We start from the raw sequence: 26,160 nt of genomic DNA, 5'->3' as shown, positions 1-26,160 counted from the left end.
GCCATCAAAAACTAGGTCAGTAGGTCAAATAATAGAAAAACCTTGTGACCTCTCTAAAGGCCATATTTTTCATGGGATCTGTATGAAAGTTGGTCTGAATGTTCATCTTGATGATATCTAGTTAAAATTCGAAACTGGGTCACGTGCGGTCAAAAACTAGGTCAGTAGGTCTAAAAATATAAAAACCTTGTGATTTTTCTAGAGGCCATATATTTCACAAAATCTTCATGAAAATTGGTAAGAACGTTCATCTTGATGATATCTAGGTCAAGTTCGAAACTGGGTCATGTGCCGTCAAAAACTAGGTCAGTAGGTCTAAAAATAGAAAAACCTTGTGATTTTTCTAGAGGCCATATATTTCACAAAATCTTCATGAAAATTGGTCAGAACGTTCATCTTGATAATATCTAGGTCAAGTTCGAAACAGGTCAAAAACTAGGTCAGTAGGTCTAAAAATAGAAAAACCTTGTGACCTCTCTAGAGGGCATATATTTCACAAGATCTTCATGAAAATTGGTCAGAATGTTCATCTTGATGATATCTAGGTCAAGTTCGAAAGTGGGTCACGTGCCATCAAAAAGTAGGTCAGTAGGTCAAATAATGAAAAAACGTTGTGACCTCTCTAGAGGCCATATTTTTCATGGGATCTGTATGAAAATTGGACTGATTGTTTATCTTGATGATATCTAGGTCAAGTTTGAAACTGGGTCAACTGCGATCAAAAACTAGGTCAGTAGGTCTTGAAATAGAAAAACCTTGTGACGTCTCTAGAGGCCATACCCTTGAATGGATCTTCATGAAAATTGGTCAGAATGTTCACCTTGATGATATCTAGGTCAAGTTTGAAACTAGGTCAAGTGCCTTAAAAAACTAGTTCAGTAGGTCAAATAATAGAAAAACCTTGTGACCTCTCTAGAGACCATATTTTTCAATGGATCTTCATGAAAATTGGTCAGAATTTTTATCTTGATTATATCTAGGTCAAGTTCAAAACTGGGTCACATGAGCTCAAAAACTAAGTCACTATGTATAATAATAGAAAAAATGACGTCATACTCAAAACTGGATCATGTGGGAAGAGGTGAGCGATTCAGGACCATCATGGTCCTCTTGTATTATTGGTCGTAGGGAAAATCCGGGACCACTTTCCTGTGGTACAACATGGATGGTACCTCCAATTTATAGGTGTATTTTGACATATCTGTACCTTTAGGAAAATTTCAACTATATTTTCTTATGATTTGTTTGATTGATCTTGATTATAATTTTTTGACCTTCTTGTCCTTAAGTGCAATGATGACAGGTGAGCGATATAGGGCCATTATGGCCCTCTTGTTTTATAATTGGCAAAAAAAATCCATCTAAAAAATAATAGTAGGTAATCCACAAGTGTTTTGCTATTACATATTGTATATATAGTACAATATTGTTCATACATCATTGGCAAATATTAGTTCATTATGTTATACTGCAGTAGAGAAAATTAGGTGCCTTCCAGTAGGGGACTTTGTATTGCATGGCAATACTTCATTCACTTGTTAATTTTGGGGTTATTTATTGTATGCCTTTATTAGAACTTAATTTTTTTGTTTTTTTTAACTCATTATCATCTAATTCAGAAAACCCGACCAAAAACGCCGTCAGGCGTTAGCTGCTTGTTTGATTGTGACCAATGTGTACATTTCATGTAGGAAATTATAATTCATTGAATTTGCATTGACCACAATTATTTTATAGACTTTAAAATTCTAAACTGACAATATTATTTGCCAAAAAAAGCTTGCATTTTGCCTTTCTACAAAATAACACATTGTATCTTGATATATAGTTATTTGACTTTGCTTTTTAATCCCCCGCCGTGGCGGAGGGATTATAGGAATGGTCTGCGTCCGTCTGTCCTTCCGTCTTTCCGTCCTTCCGTCTTTCCGTCCTTCCGTCCGTCCGTCCGTAACAAAATCGTGTCCGGTCCGTATCTCCTAAATTCCTTGAAGGATTTTCATGAAACTTGGGTCAAATGATCACCTCATCAAGACGATGTGCAGAACCCATGAGTCAGCCTTGTCGGTTCAAGGTCAAGGTCACAACTCAAGGTCAAAGGTTTGAGCCTGCCATTTTGTGTCCGCTCTATATCTCATAAACCCCTTGAAGGAATTTTGTAAAACTTGGGTCAAATGATCACCTCATCAAGACGATGTGCAGAACCCATGAGTCAGCCATGCTGGCTCAAGGTCAAGGTCACAACTTATGGTCAAAGGTTTTGAGCCTTCCATTTTGTGTCCGCTCTATATCTTCTAAACTCCTTGAAGGATTTTCATGAAACTTGGGTCAAATGATCACCTCATCAAGACAATGTGCAGAAACCATGGGTCAGCCTTGTCGGGTCAAGGTCACAACTCAAGGTCAAAGGATTGAGCCTTCCATTTTGTGTCCGCTCTATATCTCCTAAACCCCTTGAAGGAATTTTATCAAACTTGGATCAAATGATCACCTCATCTAGACGATGTGCAGAACTCATGAGTCAGTCATGCCGGCTCAAGGTCAAGGTCACAACTTAGGGTAAAATGTTTGAGCCTTCCATTTCGTGTCCGCTCTATATCTCCTAAACCCCTTGAAGGAATTTTATAAAACTTGGGTAAAATGATTACCTCATCAAAACGATGTGCAGAAAGTCAACCATGCCAGCTCAAGGTCAAGGTCACAGGTTTGAGTCTTCCATTTTGTGTCCACTCTGTATCTCCTAAACCCCTTGAAGGATTTTCATCAAACTTGGGTCAAATGATCACCTCATCAAGAACTCATGAGTCAGCCATGTCAACTCAAGGTCAAGGTCACAACTGAAGGTCAAAGGTTTCAGCTCTGTATCTCCTAAACCCCTTGAAGGATTTTCATGAAACTTGGGTCAAATGATCACCTCATCAAGACGTTGTGCAGAATTCATGAGTCAGCCATGTCAGTTCAAGGTCAAGGTCACAGCTAAAATCAAAGGTTTACCCTTTCACTATCCATAGCAGTGGCGGGGGATTTAGCTGTCTTTCAGACTGCCTTGTACTAGAGAGCAGTCAAAATTACATGAATAATAATATTTTGACCATATTTTTCAGATCCTATGGTAGACCAGCACGTAATGTTCAGCTAGAGGCCAGTTTTGTACCGTATGATGATGACATATTACCCGATGATTCAGTGAAAACTCTAGTCAGCCGCCTGTACTTTCATATTTTCTGGACTGACTGTGTAAGCTTTTGCTAGTTATGAAAGTTTTTGTCTGATATTCCAATCAGTAAGTTTGGGGGCTTAACTTAATGGACTGAAATCTGGGTCAGTAGGTCAAAGATCATGTTAGAGTTATCTTGAAATTTGTATCTCAGTTGTTCATATAGGGTAAAGCAACGTATTGTAGGTCTGATCTATTCAACTACATATTGTAGGTCTGGTCTAAACAATAACATATTGTAGGTCTGATATATGTCTAGATACGAGTTATATGACCCAGGGAAGTGCCAAAATCTTTAGTATCTTGAGCAATGAAATGGGTCCAATTGCTAAGGTGACTATGTCTCAGACTAGCTGACAAACTATGTAGATTGTACTTTGTTAAAACGTAGAGCTGGTGAGACCATATATCTCATATATAAAATTTTTATCTGGCTACCTTGCCTAAATGATTTGTGTACCAGTGATTTGTTCAATGTAAATAATTGTGCCCCCCATGAGTGGTGGGGGGCATATAGATTTGGTCTTGTCCGTCCGTCTGAAGTTTGTGACGCACCTGGCTCAAAAGTATTTGATATAGATTGATGAAACCTTGCATGAGTCTTAATCATGATATGAACTTGCGCATCTCCTGTTTTTCGTCTGGCTCCGCCCCCTAATTTTAGAGTTATGGCCCCTGAAATAGTCAAAAATGCACATTTTCACCTTGTGACACGCCTAGCTCAGAAAGTATTTGATATAGATTCATGAAACCTTGCATGAATCTTAATCATGATGTAAACTTGCACACCTACTATTTTTCATCTGGCTCCGCCCCCCTATTTTTAGAGTTATGGCCCCTGAAATAGTCAAATATGCACATTTTCACCTTGTGACACGCCTAGCTCAGAAAGTATTTGATATAGATTCATGAAACCTTGCATGAGTCTTAATCATGATGTGAACTTGTGCACCTTCTATTTTTCGTTTGGCTCCGCTCTCTATTTTTAGAGTTATGGCCCCAGAAATAGTCAAAAATGCACATTTTCACCTTGTGACATGCCTAGCTCAAAAAGTATTTGATATAGATTCATGAAACCTTGCATGAGTCTTAATCATGATGTGAACTTGCGCACCTCCTATTTTTCATTTGGGTCTGCCCCCTATTTTTAGAGTTATGACCCCTGAAATAGTCAAAAATGCACATTTTCACCTTGTGACACGCCTAGCTCAAAAAAGTATTTGATATAGATTAATGAAACCTTGCGTGAGTCTTAATCATGATGTGAACTTGCGCACCTCCTATTTTTCATTTGATTCCGCCCCCTATTTTCAGAGTTATGGCCCTTGAAATAGTCAAAAATGCACATTTTCACATTGTGACGCGCCTAGCTCAAAAAGTATTTGATATGGATTCATGAAACCTTGCATGAGTCTTAATCTTGATGTGAACTTGCGCACCTCCTAGTTTTCGTCTGGCTCCGCCCCCCTATTTTTAGAGTTATGGCCCCTGAAATAGTCAAAAATGCACATTTTCACCTTGGGACGCGCCTAGCTCAAAAAGTGTGTCATATAAATTGATAAAACCTTGCATGAGTCTTTATCATGATATGAACTTGGGCACTTCCTTTTTTTTGTCTAAGTCTGTCCCTTATTTTCAGAGTTATGGCCCCTGAAATAGTCAAAAATACACATTTTCACCTTGTGACAGGCCTAACTTAAAAAGTATTTGATATAGATTCATGAAACCTTGCTTAGGTCTTAATCATGATATAAACTTGTGCACCTCATATTTTTCATTTGTGTCCGCCCCCTATTTTCAGAGTTATGGCCCCTGAAATAGTCAAAAATGCACATTTTCACCTTGTGACACACCTAGCTCAAAAGCATTTAATATAAATGGTTGAAAACTTGCATAAGTCTTTATCATGAAATAAACTTACACATCTCTTATTTTCTTGACTGGCTCTACCTCCTATTGTTAAAGTTATGGCCCCTGAAATTGTAAAAAATGCACATTTTTACCTAAATATGTGCCAAGCTCAAAAAATATTTGATGTAAATTCATGAAACCTTGCTTGAGTCTTTATCATGATGTGACCTTGCGCACCTCCTATTTTTCATTTGGGTCTGCCCTCTATTTTCAGAGTTATGGCCCCTGAAATAGTCAAAAATGCACATTTTCACCTTGTGACACACCTAGCCCAAAAAGCATTTAATATAAATGGTTGAAAACTTGCATAAGTCTTTATCATGAAATAAACTTACACAACTCTTATTTTCTTGACTGGCTCTACCTCCTATTGTTAAAGTTATGGCCCCTGAAATTGTAAAAAATGCACATTTTTACCAAATTATGTGCCAAGCTCAAAAAATATTTGATGTAAATTCATGAAACCTTGAGTCTTTATCATGATGTGACCTTGCACACTTGGCATTCTTCTTGAGAATCTTAGTGCTAATTACAGAGTCATAGCCCTTGAAATAGCCAAAATAGTGGATTTTTTGTTTGTGATGCTCATAGCTCAAAAAAAGTATGGCCTAGAATAACGAATCCTTTTCATAAAATGTTTGTTGAGGCTATACCCCATTAAGACTGCAGACATTTGAATTATTGCCCCTTATTTGTGACAAATTACCAGTGGAGGGCACACCCTGTGTCCTACAGTCACATTCTAGTTTCAGTTATGAGCTAGATTTCAGGGATCAGGCAAATGGACATCATTATGGACGATTTTGGTTAATTACAGTGAAATCTGAATCCCAGCATCGCACATTATGTTATATACAATAGTAAATACTCGTTGTAAAACAGTATATTGGTCAGTAGGTCAAAGGTGAAAGTCACAGGGGCCTGAACCTTGAACACAGTTTCCACTCAATAACTGTAGAGCCACTTTACCCAGAACCTTCAAACTAGACAGCATGATTTAACTTATGAGGCTGACCTCAATTGTGTCTGGGGTCAGTAAGTCAGAGGTCAAGGTCAAAGGTGCCTGCACATTAAAGATTGTTTTCACTCAATGATTTAATAACCACTCAACCTAGAACCTTCAAACTTAAAAGAATGATTAGGCTTATGAAGTAGATGACCATATTGTTTTTTAGGTCAATAGGTCAAAGGTCAGGTCACAGGGACCTGAACATGGAAAGCTGTTTCTGCACAGTAACTTGAGAATTACTTGACCCAGAACCTTTAAACTTGATAGCTTGATAAAAGAGAAGATCCATATTGTTTTTGGGGCCAAAGGTCAAGGTCACAGGGACATGATCCTTGAAAACAGTTTCCACTCACTTACTTGAGAACCACTTGACCCAGTATCTTCCAAACTTGATAGTACAATTTGGCTTATAAAGTTGATGACCCCTAATGTTTTGTGAGTTAGTTGGCTAAAGGTCAAGGTCATAGTGATCAGGGGACTGAAAATTGGACAACCGATCAAGGGAGGCATACATATTTTACACATAGCTCTTGTTTATTCAATAACTTTATCACTGGTAGGATATTTTACAGGACTTAGAAACATATAAACAAAAGATTAAAGAAGAAATCAATGATTGGTGTGCAGCACTGAAGGCAAAGAACATTCCTGATTGGTTGATTGTGGTTTTCAATAGTGATGAAAACAAGGGGAAGACAAAGCTTCTCCCAAGGTCATCAGTGTACGATAAAATAAAGAGTGATTTCTGCAGTAAAACCCCTGATAGGTAAGTGTATATAGCTATTCTACATGTTGGCTAAGATAGATTACACAGATGTCCTTCACATTGTACTGTGAACCTGGCCTTGATGGATTATAAAGGTATCCTATAGGTTGTACTGTGAACCTGGCCTTGATGGATTATAAAGGTATCCTATAGGTTGTACTGTGAACCTGGCCTTGATGGATTATAAAGGTATCCTATAGGTTGTACTGTAAACCTGGCCTTGATGGATTATAAAGGTATCCTATAGGTTGTACTGTGAACCTGGCCTTGATGGATTATAAAGGTATCCTATAGGTTGTACTGTGAACCTGGCCTTGATGGATTATAAAGGTATCCTATAGGTTGTACTGTGAACCTGGCCTTGATGGATTATAAAGGTATCCTATAGGTTGTACTGTGAACCTGGCCTTGATGGATTATAAAGGTATCCTATAGGTTGTACTGTGAACCTTTTGAAGATGTATTATACAGAAATCCTACAGGTTGTACTGTAAACCTTGTTAAGATAGATTATACAGGTATCCTATATGTTGTAAATTGAACTTTTGTAACATACTATGAAATCATTTAATTTAGTCGGCACAAAATTTTGTGGTTTTGGCCAAAACGGCTGTTTCTTGGAGATGTAAATTCGTGGATTTTCATTTTTTTTTCTCATAATTTCCAGTATATCATTTTGTTCTCACATGTGAAACCTACACGTGTCAAACAGCGCCACCATGGTTACCAACTTCACAATCTACGCCGCAGGAGATTAGAGAGTTATCATTTGCCAATTAACGACTGCGTTATCTATAATTATACAACACCTAATTTGTAAAACTTAATGAAACTGTAAAATATTCAATACGAAAAGTTGGCGCCAATTAAAAAGTGTCAAAATCGTACCACCTGGGATATAGTCTGACACAATAAGCATTCATAATTGAAACAAATATAAAGTTCATCACATTGATCATTTGGTTGTGTTTCAAACAAGAACTAGTTATTGTATTGCAAATAAAAAAAAAAAAAAATGTTATAGATTTACTGATTTTATGTTGCTAAAAATGTGTTTTTGCACACAATTGATACAATATAAATGGTTTAGAATCATGAAAAAGAAGTTCCGTACATGGCTGTTGTTTTTATTCAGTGGTACTAGTATAACCATAGTAATCCTTACATAAACTAGCTAGCCTTTCATCCAAATGTTTTTTTGCAAAATGGATGCGCGTCTGCATCTAAAATTACAAGCTGTTGAACTTGTGCATGTGTTATTTCCTGCCGAGAACCGTGTAATGTGAATTGGGAAATAATGCTTGGGATGCAAATCTTGCTTGTAATATTTAATAGTCCCAAAGTAGTAGTAGTTTACAACATGTCAGTAAATATAAACATTTCAGAGCGGGGCTGAAAAAATTCAAATAACCGCCGCAGCATAGTGCGGTTGGCACGTGACGCTACATCAAACTTCTATTTTTAGTATCTACTTTTACTTTGAGCATACGGCTAAATGTCTGAATGAAATACTTGGTTTTGTTCCGACGCATACCTATGTTTTTCATTGATGGAGCCTCCATAAACTACATGAAAGCTGCAGGTCAGTACTGCTGCATGCACACAACTACGGACCAGATCTGATGACTATGGTGTCTTTTTTGGCGACATTGAGAACAAGTTACATTATCGTGGGCATAATTTGTTGGTTAAGACTTATTTTGGTGGTTGAGCTGAACAACGAAATCCACGAAAATTAATCCCCCAGGAATAATAATGATTTCACAGTAGGTTATACTGATAGCCTGCAGATTGTACTGTGAACTTGGTTAAAATAGATTATACAGGTAGCCTACAGCTTGTACTGTGAACCTGGTTTAGATAGATTATACAGGTAGCCTACAGGTTGTACTGCGAACCTGGTTTAGATAGATTATACAGGTAGCCTACAGCTTGTACTGCGAATCTGGTTTAGACAGATTATACAGGTAGCCTACAGCTTGTACTGCGAACCTGGTTTAGACAGATTATACAGGTAGCCTACAGCTTGTATTGTGAACCTGGTTTAGATAGATTATACAGGTAGCCTACAGCTTGTACTGTGAACCTGGTTTAGATAGATTATACAGGTAGCCTACAGCTTGTACTGTGAACCTGGTTTAGATAGATTATACAGGTAGCCTTCAGCTTGTACTGTGAACCTGGTTTAGACAGATTATACAGGTAGCCTTCAGCTTGTACTGTGAACCTGGTTTAGACAGATTATACAGGTAGCCTTCAGCTTGTACTGTGAACCTGGTTTAGACAGATTATACAGGTAGCCTTCAGCTTGTACTGTGAACCTGGTTTAGACAGATTATACAGGTAGCCTTCAGCTTGTACTGTGAACCTGGTTCAGACAGATTATACAGGTAGCCTACAGCTTGTACTGTGAACCTGGTTCAGACAGATTATACAGGTAGCCTTCAGCTTGTACTGTGAACCTGGTTTAGATAGATTATACAGGTAGCCTACAGCTTGTACTGTGAACCTGGTTTAGATAGATTATACAGGTAGCCTACAGCTTGTACTGTGAACCTGGTTTAGATAGATTATACAGGTAGCCTACAGCTTGTACTGTGAACCTGGTTTAGATAGATTATACAGGTAGCCTACAGGTTGTACTGTGAACCTGGTTTAGATAGATTATACAGGTAGCCTACAGGTTGTACTGCGAACCTGGTTTAGATAGATTATACAGGTAGCCTACAGCTTGTACTGCGAACCTGGTTTAGACAGATTATACAGGTAGCCTACAGCTTGTACTGCGAACCTGGTTTAGACAGATTATACAGGTAGCCTACAGGTTGAACTGGAAACCTGGTTAAGAGAGATTATACAGGTAGCCTACAGGTTGAACTGTAAACCTGGTTTAGATAGATTATACAGGTAGCCTACAGCTTGTACTGCGAACCTGGTTTAGATAGATTATACAGGTAGCCTACAGCTTGTACTGCGAACCTGGTTTAGATAGATTATACAGGTAGCCTACAGCTTGTACTGCGAACCTGGTTTAGATAGATTATACAGGTAGCCTACAGGTTGAACTGTCAGCCTGGTTAAGATAGATTATACAGTTAGCCCACTGGTTGTACTGTGAACCTGGTTAAGATAGATTATACAGGTAGCCTACAGCTTGTACTGCGAACCTGGTTTAGATAGATTATACAGATAGCCTACAGCTTGTACTGCGAACCTGATTTAGATAGATTATACAAGTGGCCTACAGGTTGAACTGTAAACCTGGTTAAGATAGATTATACAGTTAGCCCACTGGTTGTACTGTGAACCTGGTTAAGATAGATTATATAGATATCTTACAGATTGTACTATGAATGTGGTTTAGATAGATTATACATATAGCCTACTGGTTGTACTGTGAACATGGTTTAGATAGATTATAAAGGTAGCCTACAGGTTGAACTGTAAACCTGGTTAAGATAGATTATACATATAGCCTACTGGTTGTACTGTGAACATGGTTTAGATAGATTATAAAGGTAGCCTACAGGTTGAACTGTAAACCTGGTTAAGATAGATTAAATAGATAGCCAACTGGTTGTACTGTGATCCCAGTTAAGATAGATTATATAGATATCTTACAGATTGTACTGTGAATGTGGTTAAGATAGATTATACATATAGCCTACTGGTTGTACTGTGAACATGGTTAAGATAGATTAAACAGATAGCCTACTGGTTGTACTGTGAATGTGGTTAAGATAGATTATACATATAGCCTACTGATTGTACTGTGAATGTGGTTAAGATAGATTGTACATATAACATACTGATTGTACTGTGAATGTGGTTAAGATAGATTATACAGGTAGCCTACAGATTGTACTGTGAACATGGTTTAGATAGATTAAACAGATAGGCTACTGGTTGTACTGTGAGCTGATATATACAATGTTTAGATATGCTGTAGTTAAATTAAGTCTGTTACAATGTCCCACCCCATAAAGAAATAATTTGATTCCCAAGTTAGGACACTTTCATTTAATCATTGCTCATATTACCAAAGTTTGAATCTAAATAAGGCTATCTATACTTTTAATCAACTGCTTATACCTTACAGAATTGTGGTTCTGGAACCCCTTAATGGAGATTCAAAGAGTGTTTCACTATGGAACCAGTTTTTATCCCGTCTGCGTACCTTGCTGCTGCAAGCATTCACAAGACATTTACAGAAGTATGAGGATAACATGAGAGCATTGAGAGAGGAAAGAAATAAAGTTGGTTGGAACTTTCAAGAGTATTTTATTGTACAGGTAGAAAAATCTTAAACTTTCTGACAAAAATGAACAAAGAGATGGCAGGTGAATAAATGCTATCATTTTTCTGTTTTATAATAGAATAGTTATTACCCTACAGAAGTGAAAACTTGAAGACGTATCCAGGAGTAACCACTGCACATCTTTTTGCGCATGCACTTTCATGCTACAAAAAGCTTTTAAATTGTTTTAAAATACAGATAATTTAGCAGAACACAGTGAATTGATCACTTTATCAATAAATATATATAGATATGATTAACAATTTGACTGTAATGAGCCAGATATGAGTTGCTTTATAAGTGCTTAAGTTTATCAGATGAAATGGTGAAACAGTTGCAGTTAACAGGCATAGTCTCCAGTATTTTAAATAATTCATTGATAGCAATGGTTTTTATGTTTTAAATCAATTGTTCATGGAGTTTTTAGCTCACCTGTCACGAAGTGACCGCTTGATGTCTGTCGTCTGTCAACAATTTCTGAAAAAATCTTCTTCTTGAAAACCACTGGGCAGAATGGATAGATCCGATTTTTCTGATAAGGAACGCCCCCCTTGGATATTGTTGCTATGTCTCAAAAGCTTTCTCCAAAATGGCGGATATACATTATACTACTATGACGGATTCTCTTTAATAAAGTGTCTAAATTTTCTACTCATTACTGTAAAAAGATCAAAAACCTGTCGGATCACGCACTAAATGAATCATTTAATAATTATACTTAAGGTTATATTAACTCCTTGAAAAAAATTGGTGAAATGTAGCCGTTAAATGTCAATGCTAATAAGGTCATCATAAATATGAAAGTCATAGAATTTGATAATTATACCCCCACCAAACATGTTTGAGGGGGGTATATAGGAGTCAGTTTTGTCGCGTCCCGTCGCGTCGCGTCCCGTCCCGTCCCGTCGTGTCCCGAAATCTATTATCTTAGTTATTACCAAATGGATTTGATTCAAACTTAAAATACATGTTCCACCTTATCACCCACATCATGTGACACAAGGTGCATAACTCTTGACACCAAGTTTTCATGAATTATGTCCCCTTTTACTTAGAATTTAAGGTTAATTTTGTTGTATTTTCACTATATCTCAGTTATTACTAAATGGATTTGATTCAAACTTAAAATAGATGTTCCACCTCATCACCCACATCATGTGACACAAGTTGCATAACTCTGACACCATTTTTTTATGAATTATGCCCCTTTTTACTTAGAATTTAAGGTTGATTTTGATGTATTTTCACTATATCTCAGTTACTACTGAATGGATTTGATTCAAACTTAAAATAGATGTTCCACCTCATCACCCACATCATGTGCCCACATCATGTGACACAAGGTGCATAACTCTGACACCAAGTTTTCATGAATTATGTCCCCTTTTACTTAGAATTTAAGGTTAATTTTGTTGTATTTTCACTATATCTCAGTTATTACTAAATGGATTTGATTAAAACTTAAAATAGTTGTTCCACCTCATCACCCAGATGATGTGACATAAGGTGCTTAACTCTGACATAATTTTTTTATGAATTATGTCCCCTTTTACTTTAAATTTAAGGTTGATTTTGATGTATTTTCACTATATCTCAATTATTACAAAATGGATTTGATTCAAACTAAAAATAGATGTTCCACCTCATCTCCCACATCATGTGACACAAGGTGCATAACTCTGACACCAATTTTTTCATGAATTATGTCCCTTTTTACTTAGAATTTAAGGTTAATTTTGATGTATTTTCACTGTATCTCAGTTACTACTGAATGGATTTGATTCAGACTTAAAATAGATGTTCCACCTCATCACCCACATCATGTGACACAAGGTGCATAACTCGGACACTAATTTTTCTTGAATTGTGTCCCCTTTTACCTAGAATTTAAGGTTAATTTTGATGTATTTTCACTATATCTCATTCTGATTGGCTTAGAGCCAAAGGGAAGTAACCTCTTTTTAATTTTTGTACTGAGTTTCTTCCCCTTAAATTCCAGGAATTAGTCTATTTTTAGAAATCCTATTTTTAGATTTTCAATATTTTAGGTATTTTTCTAACTTTTTTATTATAAGTCCTATGTAAAAAGTAAAAACATTTTTCTGTGGTAACATGGGTCGGTAAGACACTTTTTTAAATTCACTTTTAGTGTATCTCTAATATTAGAGATTTAATATATTTACTAGTATTACTATACTAGTATTATACTAGTATTACTTATATGTGGAAGCCCAGGATGAAGTACTCCAAAGTATTTTTAAGATTTCTTATGGTTGCCATTCTTCTGTGACAAGACCGTATGGTGGGGGTATGAGTCACTCCTGTGACAGTTCTAGTTTTGTTTATTTTGGGACCTCACAAAATGTTCACAGACTATTGGTATAAATTATAATAAAAAGAAATCACGATACAAGAAATATGTCTATAAATAAATTAAAGTTAAATTTGTTGATTTCACTGAATAACACCTGCGCATTGTAAATTCTATATGTTCGTGCATGATTATGTTTGCGTTTACGCAACCGAAATATTATGATTCAAAATTTCATTCATTTCTGTATTTGTGAGTAAGTACCAGTATTATATTTAAATGTAGATTAAAATCATTGTATTTTATTTAATATGTTGTATTTTTGTTGAGACTCGATAGATACTGGTAGTGACAACATCGTTTGGTGTGGAAATTCTGTAATATTTATGTATACCTTCTAAAGGAATGTCCCGCAATTTGAAAAAGTTAAACTTTGGCAGTAGGTATCACGGATATTGCCCGCTGCGAATGACAAAAGGAAACAGATCGATTGTCACATTGGTGTCAATCACAAGTAGAGGGTGCCTGATATAAGTTGTAATTGATAATACATGTTTTTATTGAAAAGAACGAGTAACAAATCTGCAGGTGTTAACGTTTTTCAATATGCGACACATTTATTCATGTCATTAATTAAATTATCTTGCTATTTGATCAGTCAGTGCTACAAATTGACGTAATTCTTACAAGATGTACACAATGATGTTTATGGACATCTAAGTGGCTATTAGATATAGAAGCCATACGATCATTAATGCATTTTAATTCTATATTCATTGAGATTTGTATTTTGAAAGCAAGAAAGTTAAGAAATATATGTCTATACATCTTTACTGAATTTTCTGCTAATTGCGATATTAAAACACTCATGCACTTGCACACACGCACTCACGAACATTATTCCGAAATATATACATAACAAGTTGGAAAAAAGATGCAGAAGCACATTCTTCCGAATGTATGCTGATTCCCATGAAAAATACATATTTATATCTATAAAAATAGTTAACTTTAGTATCAAAACCAGACCAGCAACTTATGTTAATTAGGCGTTATTGTTCTATGGCCCCTCTTGTTACTGGCTACAATTGTTATTTTTCTCTAAGTGTGGTAACGCAACCAACATTGTTTTCATAACAATCTTTCTTCGTTTCAGTTAGTTCACGCACCATCTGCAATGTTAAATAAGGCAAGAAACTTGAATAACGCTTGGTGCGCATCCAAACTTACTTCGAGATTTGGCATCCTTGATGAGAAAAAACAGGAAAAAAATCCATTCACGGAATATCTAGCATTTAAATTCTTACACAAAATCTTTTGAGTGTGGCTGAAACTAAAAATGATAATGCATTCGACATTACTTCTGACATTCTTAGGAGAAAAGAAAAAAAAAGTACACGAATATTTAGCATCAAAATTCTTAGTGTGGTCGAAATTTGGAGATCGCCGTTCACATGTATATGTTTTATTTGCCTTAGAGAATTGCGCATTTCTCTAGTGCAGCATCGAATGACAACTGTCTGTAAAACAATCCAAAAATAGCTGTAATTTCTCGAAATGATACACTTGATAATGAGCATTCTAATTCGTTTTTTATTACATGTGGTCACTTTTTAGCTCACCTGAGCCAAAGGCTTATGGTGAGCTTTTGTGACCGCTCAATATCCGTCGTGTGACGTACGTCATGTGTCGTCCTTCCGTCAACATTTTCTAAAATAATCTTCTTCTTGAAAACCACTGGGCAGAATTACACCAAACTTCACCGGAATGATCCTTAGTTGGCCCCCTTTTAAAATTGTTCAAAGAATTGAATTCCATGTAGAACTCTGGTTGCCATGGCAACCTAAAAGAAAAACTTTAAAAATCTTCTTGTCCAAAACCACAGGGCCTAGGGCTTTGATATCTGGTGTGTAGCATCATCTAGTGATCTTTACCAAAATTATTCAAATTATCCCCCTAGGGTCAAATATGGCCCCGCCCCGGGGGTCACATGGTTTATATAGACTTATATAGGGAAAACTTTGAAAATCTTTTTGTACAAAACCACAGGGCCTAGAGCTTTGATATTTGGTATTTAGTATCATCTAGTGGTCCTCTACCAAGATGTTCAAATTATCCCCCTAGGGACAAATATGGCCCCACCTGGGGGTCCCAAGTTTTACATAGACTTATATAGGAAAAAAAGTTTAAAAATCTTCTTGTCTGACACCACAACACTTAGACCTTTGATATTTGGTTTGTAGCATTGTCTTATGGTCCTCAACCAAAAATGTTCAAGATTGTTTTAAGATACAGCCTTGAAATTTTGATGACATACACAGTTTTGCACAACAATCGTAAAACTGAATTTCATTGACCATGAATGTGACCTACTGACTTTCATTATATTTTATCATCAGTTTGACATTTGAAACATGTAGCTTATATTACTCAGTTGAGCGATCCAGGGTCATCATGACCCTCTTATGTTGGTCTATATAATACAAGAAAAAATGTACATTTCTTCACACTAGGAATTTTTTTTATTAACGAAAACATTTATATTTTATCTGGAATAATAATTTATCCCTCCTGGCTATCCATGACCTCACCTATTGTCTTCCTATCAAATTATCCCTTCTAATTTGCTTAACAGTAACACAAATCATTACTAAAGAAACACACAACAAAAGGTCTTCTTCAAGCATTTACTTTGTGCAGAAGGAATGTTGGAGGGAAATTAAGTAAAGGATAATGAGTTGCATAAACCATGATTTGCCGTGTAGATGTACAAGGTGTACTCCTTAAAAAAATGTACACCTCAGGTTTATACAGCAAGGAGTACCGTCTAGATGGGCCTAACCTTAGCTGTGCCGATTTTGTTTATTTTACCAATTACATCAAATTAAAGCGAATTAAAGTGTTGTTGTATGACATTTCAGAATTATTGAGAGTATGAAAGTGTACAATTTATGAATTTATTTGTGATTATATACAAAAATGTCGGCTAGTTGGAGCATCGCAGACACAGAAAAAAATAATTGAATATTATCATGGGGAAGAAGAATTAGGGGATATAGATATAAGAAATCCTAATTATTCCAAGAAAGACTGCAGACAAAGAGCACTTTTGATAAGGAATGTGACTAATTCCAACAGTTTAAGAAATGAAGGTCTGTCCATGCGTATAAAGTTTTTAAAATGCTGTCGGATCTTCAGCATCAAGTTCATGTAACAGTGCATTATATGTACCAAATTTACCCCTTCTGGCTATCTGTGACCTCACCCATTGTTTTCCTATTAAAGTTATCCCTTCTAATTTGCAACACAAATTATTACTAAACAAACACACAACAAAAGGTCTTCTTCAAGCGTTGCCATTGTGCAGAAGGAATGTTGGACGGAAATTAAATAAAGGATAATGAGTTGCATAAACCATGATTTGCCGTGTAGATGTACAAGGTGTACTCCTAAAAAATATGTACACCTCAGGTTTATACAGCAAGGAGTACCGTCTAGATGGGCTTAAGAAATCTCCAGTTTTGTGACCTTTGATATTTGGTTTTTTTAGCTAAAAATAGCAAACTCCAGTTACAGGTTTCTGCCTTTGGGGACAAAGATTTACATAGAGGTTTAAAAAACCTCAAGACCTGAAGCCTAGATATTTAGCATGTGGCATTGCGTAGTGGTCTTTTATTAAGTGTTCAAATTATATGCCTTGGGTAAAAAATTGGCCACACCCTGTTTCACTCATCTAACACAGACTTATATAAGATTTTTTTTTAATCTATCTGTCTGAAACAGTAATGCCCTGAGCTTAGATATTTGGCATATAACATGTTAGAGTAGCCCTCCAACAACTTTATTCAGATAATGCCCTTGGGGTCAAAGTTGGCCCTGTCCTGGGGTTCACTGATTTTACATGGACTTATATCGGCAATTTAAAAAAAAATCTTTTTGTCTAAACCTCAGGCCTTTGAGTTTAGATAGTTTTGTGTAGTGGTCCTTAACCAAGTTAAAAGATTGTTCAAATTATGCCTCTCAGGTTAAAATTGTTCCCACCCAGGGATCACTTCTTTTTTTACATATAAAGATTTTTTGTCTGAAGCTGCAAGACACAGAGCTTGGGTATTTGTTATGTATAAAATTGTCTGAAGTTGCATGACCCCAAGCTTGATATGCAGCATGATCTAGTGGTCCTGTACCAAGTTCATATAGGTCTAACCCCAGGAGTCAGAGTTGGCCCTGCCTGTGGGTGTCACTTGTTTTACTTAAAGACTTATCAAGGAAAATCTGAAAAGATTCTACCAGTTGATAACTTCAAAAATTAAGAGTTTAGATATTTGGCTTATAGCATTATATAATGGTCCTTTACCAAGTTTCTTGATGTTTCTAAAATCAAAATTGACCCTGCCTCGGGGTTCCCAGATAGGGTGGCATACCGCCAGTCCATACCTGTGGTTTCTGATCAGTAACTGGATAAGTTTCTGTTGCAAGAACCTCAAACTTGGTTGGCAGGTTGGTTGGCAAGTTGGTTGTGACAAATAGATGACCCTCTACCAAATGAATTCTGAAGTTGCTTGCAGTTTTGAAACTTGTCTTTTAGTTCAGGTTAGCTTGCCAAATTAGGTCAAACCCCTTTCCCATTATCAAAGATGTGTCTTGGGGTATAAATAATCTGCAGTGATAGCACTAGTTCCTAAATCTATGTGACAGTACACATATTGAAAATATCAAGTCCTATTAGATGTTGCAGGTAATTGTATGTGCAGCATCTGTTAAATAAGATTTAATTCAAACATTACAGGAAGAGTTAGCATTCATGTTTGAGATGTTGGGACTGTTTGATGATGCTTTGATACAATACGATGAACTGGACGCTCTCTTTACACAGTTTATACTCAACCATGCTTCAGGACGTAAGATTTTTCTCTATTTTCTATGTTATTCCATATTTTCACAAAAAGTAACGTGATGCTTGTATTAAGAAATTGTTTGAATGAAGCTTATTTGTTTGTTTTGGTATGTGATGCTCCAGGTTAGAGTGTTTTTGTTTTAATTATGTGTCCTAATTTACTTTACATATTTAGACTGGATATTTATAATTTTAATATAGTCTGTTGAAATCCAGACTGATGTTGAAATCCAAATTTCAATTATCAAGTTAATGCCTATCAAAAACAAGTATCATTACTGATCAATGTTAATTTCAATATTGAGAGTGACATTATCACAAATTTATGTATCTCGTAGTGTTACCTGCATGATGTAAACAAATTATGACACATGACTGGGAGTAGAGTTGGTATTTTGTAAGTGTTAAGTGTCATTCACCTTGTTTTCTGTGGGATCTGGACATTTGCCCTCCAGTGAAAAAGTGAACTGCTGGACATTTGCCCCCATATGAAATGGTAGGACATTTTCCCCCCACCCACTCAATGTAATTAACATATTCATCATTTTTATTGAGCCTGCATGCGGAAAGCAAAGACATAGCCATCCAAATTATTGTTCAGTGTATGTGCATTCGTTAGTGTGTGCCTGTGACCTTCCTCATTTTTTGTCCGAACAATAACTTTGACATGCATGGAGCAATTTTGTTCATATTTGGCATTAATGTTTACCTAAATGAGAGAGAGTCATGTGCAAGCCCCAGGGTCCTATCTCAGAGGTCAAGGTCACACTTGGAGGTCAAATTTCAAATCTTGTTCAGGTCCTAACTTTGACATACGTAAAGGAATCTTGTTTATATTTGGCATGCATTTTTACCTGTCTTGTGCAAACTCCTGGTACCTATCTCAAAGGTCAAAGGTCGATGTGAAGCCCGCCCGCTTAGCTTAGTAGGTAAAAGCGTTGGTCTACGGATCGCGGGGTCGCGAGTTCGATCCTCGGGTGGGGCGTATGTTTTCCGTGACTTTGATAAACGACATTGTGTCTGAAATCATTAGTCCTCCACCTCTGATAATTCATGTGGGGAAGTTGGCAGTTACTTGCGGAGAACAGGTTTGTACTGGTACAGAACCCAGTAACACTGGTTAGGTTAACTGCCTGCCGTTACATGACTGAAATACTGTTGAAAAACGGCGTTAAACCCAAAACAAACAAACAAACAAAGGTCGATGTCGCACTTTGATGTTGGTCATTTTAGAGCTTGTCAGTGCCAGAACTTTGCATGCATAGAGCAATCTCTTTTTCATTTAGAATAAATGTTTACCTCCATGAGACAGTGTCATACACAAACCTCAGGTCCCTATTTCAAAGGTCAAGGTCACACTTAGGGGTTAAAGGTCATATAAGATCTTGGTAAAAGTTGGTTAGCAAGTACATACAGCTATCATTTAAAGGCATATAGCTTTGAAAGTTATTTATTCTTTTTCTAGGTCAATTACCAACCTCACTGGGTCAAGTTCCATAACTCTGACATGTATTTTGAGCGAATTATGCCCCCTTTTGGACTTAAAAAATCCTAGTTAAAGTTTTACATGCAAGGTACTATCTCCAAAACTAATGCAGATATTGAATTGAAACTTTACATGTGTCTTCGGGGTTATAAAACTAGCAGATAGCATCAAGTCCCATAACTCTGACCTGCATTTTGGCCAAATTATGCCCCCTTTTGGACTAAGAATATCCTGGTTAAAGTTTTGCATGCAAGCACATACAGCTATTACTTAAATGCATATAGATTTGAAACTTATTTTTAGCTCGACTATTCGAAGAATAGTCTAGCTATTCTACTCACCCTGGCGCCGGCGTCGGCGTCACACCTTGGTTAAGTTTTTGCATGCAAGTACATACAGCCATCAATTAAAGGCATATAGCTTTGAAACTTATTTTATCTTTTTCTAGGTCAATTACCAACCTCTCTGGGTCAAGTCCCATAACTCTGACATGTATTTTGAGCAAATTATGCCCCCTTTTGGACTTTGGAAATTTTGGTTAAAGTTTTACATGCAAGTTACTATCTCCAAACTAATGCAGATATTGATTTGAAACTTCACATGTGTCTTCGGGGTTATAAAACTAGTTGATAGCAGCCAGTCCCATAACTCTGACCTTCATTTTGGCCAAATTATGCCCCCTTTTGGACTTAGAAAATTCTGGTTAAAGTTTTGCGTGCAAGTACATACAGCTATTTCTAAAAGGCATATAGATTTTAAACTTATTTTTTCTTTTTCTAGATCCATTACCAACCTCACCGGGTCAAGTCCCATAACTCTTACATGTATTTTGAGCAAATTATTCCCCTTTTTGGACTTAGAAAATCCTGGTTAAAGTTTTGCGTGCAAGTACACATAGCAATTACTAAAAGGCATATAGATTTGAAACTTTTTTTTTCTTTTTCTAGATCAATTACCAACCTCACTGGGTGAAGTCCCATAACTCTGGCATGTATTTTGGGCAAATTATGCCCCCTTTTGGACTTTGAAAATTCTGGTTAAAGTTTTACATGCGAGTTTCTATCTCCAAAACTAATGCAGATATTGAGTTAAAACTTCACATGTGCCTTCGGGGTTATAAAACTAGTTGATAGCAGCAAGTCCCATAACTGATATGCATTTTGGTCAAATTATGCCCCCTTTTGAACTTAAAACTCTTTTAATATTTAACCTTTTTGGGTAATATTTTCCTGCTTCTGGGACAATATTTCGAATAGTCGAGCTTGGCTGTCTTACGGACAGCTCTTGTTTATTTTTCTAGATCAATTACCAACCTCAGAGGGTCAAGTCCCATAACTCTGACATGTATTTTGGGCAAATTATGCCCCCTTTTAGACTTAAATTCTGGTTAAAGTTTTGTGTGCAAGTTAGTATCTGCAGAACAAATGCAGATATTAAATGGAAACTTCGTGCCTTTCGGGGTTATAAAACTAGTTGATTGCATCAAGTCCCATAACTCTGACATGCATTTTGGTCAAATTATGTCCCCTTTTGAACATTAAACTTCTGGTTAAAGTTTTACATGCAAGTTACTATTTCCAAAACTAATGCAGATGCTGGGTTGAAACTCTATAGATATTTTAACATTTAGGGTTACATTTTCCTGCTTCTAGGATAATAATTTGAATACCGGTAGTCGAGCATTGGCTGTCTTACGGACAGCTCTTGTTTTATTTGCCAGATCCTCTTTTTTTGTGGACTTTTTAAAAAAAAATAGAATTACTTCCTTTTGTTGTTATTATAAATAGCTTATTTTGTAACCTTTATTATTCTTGGCCATGCGGAAAAACCAACACCACTTTTCTGTGGTACAACATGAATGATACATCAAATTTATAGTTGTATTTTGACTTTACTGTACCTGGTAAAGATTTCTTTTGTTGACAATCATTTACATTAAATAACTACAGTTTGAGTCAAGATATTGAAATGAAACTTGTTTTAATTAGCCTTAAATGTTTGAGTCATTCAGGCAGTGTGTCAACAAATAATGGGCTCGACATTGTTGCCCTTTAGGTTTCAGCATTTTAGTTTATCAATAAAACAGTTTTTTTTATTGAACTTTTAAGTGTATGATAAAAGAAAGAACAAAAATTGGTTATATCTAATGGCGTATTGGACAAAACATTGGGGGACAAATGTCCATTTCAAAAATAATCAAGTTGGGGCAAATGTCCAGTAGATCATTTTTCAAGTGGTTGGGGAGAGGGGGTGCAAATGTCCTGAGTTGGGGGGCAAGAAATGTACTACAGTGGAAAATTAATGATTCTGAAAATCTTTTCAAGTAGAAGGGTTCCATTATTCAGAGAGCATTATTTTTAATTTTAAAAAGCAAAGGGTATTTCTGGACAGTAAAATTGATCTTCCATTTTGAGGGGTTCCAGTTTAGAAAGGTTAAATGACATTTAATCACAATATCATTCAGCTCATTCACTCTGCATTCAATGCATGTTAGTTTGTGTTTCAAAATTTATTTAAACAAGCCTTATATTTTATTTACACACTTGCATAGTTATATATATCACTATAATAATTATATAATTAGTAACAGTTTAGCTGTGTATAGTGGTTTTTTGTTTGATTAACTTTTGTTGTGTGAAAGGCTGTTATAAGTAGTATACATGTATATGCATGAAGAAAATCCCCAACTCCCACAACCTTCCTGTAATTTTTGTGCATGTATACCCAACTGCTACTATCATTCTCATCTTTTGCATAAATGAACATAATTCCCACTTACTGAAAATGGAATGTATTATGGGAACGCCCCTGGTGGCAGGATGGCGTGCACAAACTTTGTCCAGAGCATATCTTCTTCATCCATGGAGGGATTTTGATGTAACTTGGTACAAATGTTCACCATCGAGAGACTGAGTGTCAGGTCAAGGTCACACTTACAGGTCAAAGGATACAAGAATAGCTTTTATCTAAATGATCCTGGCAGCTCTTTAATATTTATACGCCAGTTTGAAAAACAGGACATATTATAGGAATGCCCCTGGCGGGCGGGCAGTGTCAACAAACTTTGTCTGGAGCATTTCTTCTTCATGCATGGGGGGATTTTGATATAACTTGGCAGAAATGTTCACCGCCATAACACAGATTGTCTGTAAGAACCTAGGTCCCTAGGTCTAAGGTCAGATACAAGAATGATTTTGTCCAGAGGATGTTTGTGGGGACTTTTTGTTTTTTGATATTTTTATGCACCCGAAGGGAGGCATATTAGTTTTCAACTGTCCATCCGGTCGTTCGTTAGTTAGTCGTTCGTTAGCCACAACGTTAACTTTTTGCATGAAGGCACTTTACTCGCGAACCACTGCACCCAGGACCTTCAAACTTCACTTGCTGATAGTACTTATTGAGTATACCACCCCTACTGACTTTGGGGTCACCAGGCGACTTAGGCCCATTTAGGCCTCTTGTTTACAAAGTTATGCCCCTTTTTCGACTGTCAATTTATAGTTAAGTTTTTGCATGTAAGCTGGTATCTCAGTACCCACTCGTGGGAATAGATTAAAACTTCACACATTTGTTCACTATGATGATCTGACATACACTGCACAGGTTCCATAACTCGACCTTGTTTTGTTTTGTTTTTTAAACAAAATTATGCCAATACTTTTGGTTAGGCTTTTGTTTGTTAGGTGGTATCTCTGTACCCATTAAATGTGAATGGATTGAAACTTCACACATTTGTTAACTGTGATTATCTGACGTGCATTGCACAGGTTTCATAACTCTGATTTGCATTTTTGCGAAGTTATGCCCTTTTTTCGACTTAGCAATATTTTTTTAATTATCTCTCCCACCACACAGTGGTGTGGAAGACAAATTGATTTACTCCTGTTTGTGTGTCTGTCACAAAGCTTGTCCACACTATAAGTCGAACATTTTTCATCCGATCTTGAACAAAATGTGTTTGCCAATAAGTCCTCGGCCAGGTTCGTTAACTAGCCAAATCGGCCCAGGCTCTTCCGAATTATGGCCCTTGAACATGATTACCAATACATAGATGTAGACTGGTTACTCCAACTCCAACAGATACCAATAGGCTGTAAACAGTATATAAAGACAGACTTACTATTCAGATGATTAGGCAGTTGTGGGAGACATGTGCTTTCAGGGCACTCGTTTTGACGTTTTTTGGGCCGAATATGGGCCCCATTCCCCTCATAAAATAATATGTTTTTTTCCCCTTTCACAGAAGAAAACTCCCCTGATAACAGGTTGTTTGACACAACTAAATATGAACTCTCTTTCAAGTTATATTTATTTACTCTAAGGAAGGTTACTGCTGCAATATAGTTACATTAGTTAGAAATGATTGAAAACAGTATTGATAAGTATGAAAAGTAGTTACATATATATGGCTAAAATCTTCCTCTTTTTGTCTTAAAACGTCGAAAAATTCCCCTTCCTGAGGGTATGGGTACCTGTCCCCAAAAGTTGTCTAGTGCCCTGGCTTTTCTCTAGTTTTTTTGTATGTAAGCTGGTATCTCAGTACCCATGAATGTTATTGGATTGAAACTTCATACACTTGTTCATTGTTCACTGTTATGATCTGACATGCATTGTACAGGTTCCATTACTGTGTTTTGCATTTTTACAAAGTTATGCCCATTTTTAGCTCATCTGATTTTTTGAAAAAAAATGATGAGTTATTGTCATCACTTGAGCGGTTGTCGGCGTCGGCGTCGGCGTCGGCGTTGCCTGGTTAAGTTTTATGTTTAGGTCAGCTTTTCTCCTAAACTATCAAAGCTATTGCTTTGAAACTTGGAATACTTGTTCACCATCATAAGCTGACCCTGTATAGCAAGAAACATAACTCCATCTTGCTTTTTGCAAGATTTATGGCCCCTTTTGTACTTAGAAAATATCAGATTTCTTGGTTAAGTTTTATGTTTAGGTCAACTTTTCTCCTAAACTATCAAAGCTTTTGCTTTGAAACTTGGAATACTTGTTCACCATCATAAGCAGACCCTGTACATCAAGAAACATAACTCCATCTTGCTTTTGCAAGAATTATTGCCCCTTTTGGACTTAGAAAATCAGTTTTCTTGGTTAAGTTTTATGTTTAGGTCAGCTTTTATCCTAAACTATCAAAGCTATTCCTTTAAAACTTGCAACACTTGTTCACCATCATAAGCTGACCCTGTACAGCAAGAAACATAACTCCATCCTGCTTTTTGCAAGATTTATGGCCCCTTTTGGACTTAGAAAATATCAGATTTCTTGGTTAAGTTTTATGTTTAGGTCAACTTTTTCTCTTAAACTATCAAAGCTATTGCTTTAAAACTTGCAACTCTTGTTCACCATCATAAGCTGACCCTGTACAGCAAGCAACATAACTCCATCCTGCTTTTTGCTATAATTATTGCCCCTTTTGGACTTAGAAAAATCATTTTCTTGGTTGAATATTATGTTTAAGTCAACTTTTCTCATAAACTATCAAAGCTATTGCTTTAAAACTTGCAACAGTTTTTCACCATCATAAGTGGACACTGTACATCACGAAACATAACTCTATCCTGCTTTTTGCAAGAGTGATGGCCCTTTTTAGACTTAGAAAATCATGGGTAGGACAATATTTCTATTATACAAAAAAAATCAGATGAGCGTCAGCACCCGCAAGGCGGTGCTCTTGTTTGACTTTGTATTTATTCAATTGACATGGCTGTCAAATAGTTGAGCGTTGCTGTCCTCAGAAAGCACTTATTCATTTTTAGAATACTCTATTTCTGGTTTTTTAGCACTAGATGTAGTGGTGATGAGTGGTTTTGTGTTTTTTTTATGATACATACATTGCTTTAGTTAGAATCTTCCCTTGTTCTTTATCATGTCAAGTGTGAAGCACCCATACATTTTTGTTATAACTTTTCAAAATTTGTAACTTTAGTTGTAGGAGTGGGGGCCCAAATTCAAAACACCTTGTTTTGTAGAGAGACAGCAGACCATTGTGTTTGGTCTAGGCAAGTGGCAGGTTAATGCATGTGATTTATAGGATAAAATCAGTCAGTAATTTAAGTTGGCCGTTTAAAGCAGGTGGCTGCTTATTATAGGTGGTCACGAAGGTAGGTAACACTATACATGTATTTAAGTTCACTTCTTTTCCCTATGCACTGCACTGAGTCAGGACTATTTACACTATACCACAATTTTGTTTACTCACAGAAAAAAGTACATCTGTCCATATTTCACACCCCTTTATTGTAATAAACTAATTTCATACTAAC

At 36.4% G+C, this 26,160-nt stretch overlaps 1 protein-coding gene across 2 annotated transcripts in view; it reads left to right on the top strand.

The window, feature by feature from the left end:
• Nucleotides 1-26,160, top strand: part of LOC123552811 (trafficking protein particle complex subunit 10-like) — a 126,111-nt gene that overhangs the window by 16,037 nt on the left and 83,914 nt on the right. For both annotated transcript variants that reach the window (XM_053540927.1, XM_053540926.1), the window contains exons 3-6: nt 3,102-3,234; nt 6,707-6,900; nt 11,000-11,192; nt 18,295-18,406. In XM_053540927.1, coding sequence (XP_053396902.1) covers nt 3,102-3,234; nt 6,707-6,900; nt 11,000-11,192; nt 18,295-18,406 — 632 coding nt within the window. The remainder of the gene's footprint in view (nt 1-3,101; nt 3,235-6,706; nt 6,901-10,999; nt 11,193-18,294; nt 18,407-26,160) is intronic.

The sequence above is a fragment of the Mercenaria mercenaria genome, chromosome 4, assembly GCF_021730395.1.
Source record: "Mercenaria mercenaria strain notata chromosome 4, MADL_Memer_1, whole genome shotgun sequence".
Lineage (NCBI taxonomy): Eukaryota > Metazoa > Mollusca > Bivalvia > Venerida > Veneridae > Mercenaria > Mercenaria mercenaria.
The sequence above is the reverse complement of the archived record's forward strand: the minus strand, read 5'-3'. Positions and strand labels throughout refer to the sequence as shown.